Genomic DNA, 3,066 nt, shown 5'->3' with positions numbered 1-3,066 from the left:
AAAAAAAATTAAACTGTAACTAGTTAGTTTACAGATTACGAGTTTAAATTGTTTGGGGTATTAGTCATCTCAATCTATAATAAAGATGATATTAGCTTAAATTATTTTAATTGGCTCAATTCAACCATACCTGAATTCTGACATTCAACAATACGTGATACGTACGTACATTTATACATATAAGGGGACCCATTTTTCTGTCTCGAACAGGGCTTGCAAAATCATTCAGACGATCCTGACTAAACCAATCACAACGATTGGATATAATCACGCTCTTTTCTAGTTTCGATTTTACTTTTCGCATTTATTCTTCATATGTGTTGATTGTGGGATTGTGGTTTTGTAAAATCACTATCGTTGTTTGGTCCTAGATTACTTATGGTTAATCAGTCCATTTAAAAAACAAACTCATGAAATTTTTTATGGATGTTTTAATTGTAAAAAGAAAAAATATACATGATAATATAAAATCAAAAAGGTTCCTTATTAATCTGTAAACAAATTCTTTTTCAGGGATCTCGAGTTAATTGATTAATATCATAAGGTGATGCATCCTCGGGAGAGTTCGACATGAACGATCTTTGTGCAAGGACTCTGTTTGCAATTTCCGTTGGATGAAAACTATCAAGGTAAACCGCTAAAGACCGGTTCGGGCATGGGGTCGAGTATGGAATACATTGGCCATCTTCCCTCACTGGACAACAAGGTTTATTTGGCAATGCTACACCTGCAATATTCAAAATCTTATGAGAAAAATTAGTTATTCATCACATAATAAATTTTGGGATATTTTTTTTATACCTGATTTTGGTGCTAAAATGTGTGTAAGGTTAATGTAAGTAAACTTTGCATCAGGGTAAACGGTATTAAGCTCTTCAACAAGAGGCATAAGCCTGTCATTAAAATGAACAACCGCTTCATTAATCCACTCGACGCATGATTTTCCATTTGTGCCGAACCTTTCTATCTCAGCTGGGGCACACCCTATCATACCTAGACCAAACACTGCAATCTTTCGCGCTCCCAATCTGTACAAAGTCTGTCATACAAACGAATTACAATGTTTCAAGTTAACATCAAGAAGATACTAAAACAAACGGATAAGGTTTTGTTGTTCCTATTAGAATATGTGATGTGTTAGGATTAGTCCAGCCCGGAGCCCACTATACAATCGGGCTGGATTAATCCTAACACATCACATATTCTAATAGTTCCAGCTACCCAAGATATGCTGCTGTTAGCGAAATTCGAACTTGAGACCTCATGCGAGAATATCAGGGTACAAACCACTAGGCGATTTTGTGAGTTTTAAAGGTTATGCTAAATTAATTAAAATTAAAATTAAGATTATAGTTGACACTTATTTGTAGCATACTATAGTACCTTAAGTTGTTCAGTATATTTTCGCCCAAGAACATCTGCATATTGTTCTGCATTATATTCGTGACTCGAGGGATAATTATTAGGCATCAAATAGTTGTTGATGTAATCGTTGTTTCCAATATTTACAATGTATATGCACTTGTTCAAGTATTCATCGGTATAACTCTTGTTTTGTTGGACGCTTTCAAGTCTTGTAACTACAGCTTCATGATTAGATAGTTGCCTATTCAAAGACACGCGATCTCCCTACGATGAAGTTCAATACATCCAGATTATTATAAGGTTTAATTTAAATCGCTAAATCCGTAACAAACAATGATTATTACCAAATGACTTCCCGATTCGTCCAGAATACCAGCACTACCACTACCGTAGTTTACGCCTGTGCTTATGTCATCGTCAGTTGCTGTATTGTACGATGGAATAAAGTTTTTGAAGCCGAGTTGTTGACCTGAAACCATCTGTTGACCTCAATATAAATCTTAAAAACATAATTCCTAATCTTTTTTTAACAACAAACACATACATCCTTTTTGTTCAAGACGGGACTAAAACTCACAATTGTATAGTAAAAGTTAACATTTGGTTTTATTAATCTTTTGTTACATGTTTAGTTGTCAAACAAATGTCAAAGATGTCCTTCCAAAAGCCAAGTTTTCTGATCATTAGTATATTATAAAATTACCGTTTAAAGAGATAATTATCATATGAAATAATTTTAATAGCAAATCTTAGGTGTTTTTCAAGGATATTACACACGATTGTAAAATGGGTTAACGTCTCTCTGTTCAGACTACCCGAAAAAGTATAGTAAAGTATTTCTACTTAGGTATACACGCTTTAACCGGATTATATCTTGTGATCATTTCTTAAACGGGATGAAAAATGTCAAATTTGATCGGCATAAGGACATAGTAGTCCGTAGCATTATTCGAAAAATGTGAAGTTTTCGGCGAACCAAAAATCTAAACTTCATTATGCAATTATTCTATACATTTTACGTCCCCATATCCCGACCCGATGAAATTGAGCAATCTAAATGGAGTAATTTTTATATTTTAACATCAAAAATTATATCATCAAACCAAATGAGGGAAAGAAAGAGACCAATCATGTCAGCAATGGTTCGTCCATTGGTGAATCTACCATTAACGCCTTCGGGGAAATCAATCCCGTACGGAGGATAGTTGGCTTTAGCCAACGTGTCGAGATCATTGTTGTTGCCGCAATCGACGAGTGAGTCTCCAAATATGAAATAACACGGTACAAGTTGTTCTCTCGCGACAATAATCCTTCCAGCCTGCGTTAACCAAACAGCCAAAAAGATGGAACACAATTGCCTGAGTTCACGAGCCATGATTTTGTTAGACTACAAAATCGAAGAATGATTATCTATTTGGAATGCAAAATGCATGTTACGTTTGACACGTGGTTATGTGGGATTGTACGTAGAATATAATTCAACGGTAAGTAGGAATTTACATTTCAAAGGTTAACAGAAATGTACACTTTTTACATTAACGGTTGGTCGAGAGGTAGCCTAATTATATAGTCAATCAAATCTCCACGTACTATATAGGTTTTACAAGATGAGTTTTTTTAAATTATATACGGTTTATACCATAAGGGTTAGGGTTATACTAAAAAAAAGTTTATTTATGCATAATTAGTTGTAAAAAAGTT

General features: G+C 34.2%; 1 protein-coding gene across 1 annotated transcript; it reads right to left on the bottom strand.

Annotated features, from left to right (window-relative positions):
* Nucleotides 1-509: 509 nt before the first annotated feature.
* LOC139864391 (GDSL esterase/lipase At5g45670-like) lies at nt 510-2,740 on the bottom strand. Its single transcript, XM_071852969.1, has 5 exons — nt 2,491-2,740; nt 1,710-1,834; nt 1,384-1,629; nt 802-1,039; nt 510-727 (listed from the first exon to the last, which is right to left on the bottom strand). The coding sequence occupies exons 1-5, from the start codon at nt 2,738-2,740 to the stop codon at nt 510-512; spliced, it is 1,077 nt and encodes a 358-aa protein (XP_071709070.1).
* Nucleotides 2,741-3,066: the final 326 nt, after the last annotated feature.

Source organism: Rutidosis leptorrhynchoides, chromosome 8, assembly GCF_046630445.1.
Source record: "Rutidosis leptorrhynchoides isolate AG116_Rl617_1_P2 chromosome 8, CSIRO_AGI_Rlap_v1, whole genome shotgun sequence".
Taxonomy (NCBI): domain Eukaryota; kingdom Viridiplantae; phylum Streptophyta; class Magnoliopsida; order Asterales; family Asteraceae; genus Rutidosis; species Rutidosis leptorrhynchoides.
This window is presented reverse-complemented; position numbering and strand designations above follow the sequence as displayed.

Bases quoted from the DNA above. Each gene is read 5' to 3' on its own strand.
- LOC139864391 (XM_071852969.1), bottom strand. From the start codon at position 2,740: ATGGCTCGTGAACTCAGGCAATTGTGTTCCATCTTTTTGGCTGTTTGG. The intron at 1,630-1,709 runs GTAATAATCATT...ACTTCATCGTAG, and splicing joins ACGAATCGGGAAGTCATTTG to GGAGATCGCGTGTCTTTGAA. The intron at 728-801 runs GTATAAAAAAAA...TGAATATTGCAG, and splicing joins CATTTTAGCACCAAAATCAG to GTGTAGCATTGCCAAATAAA.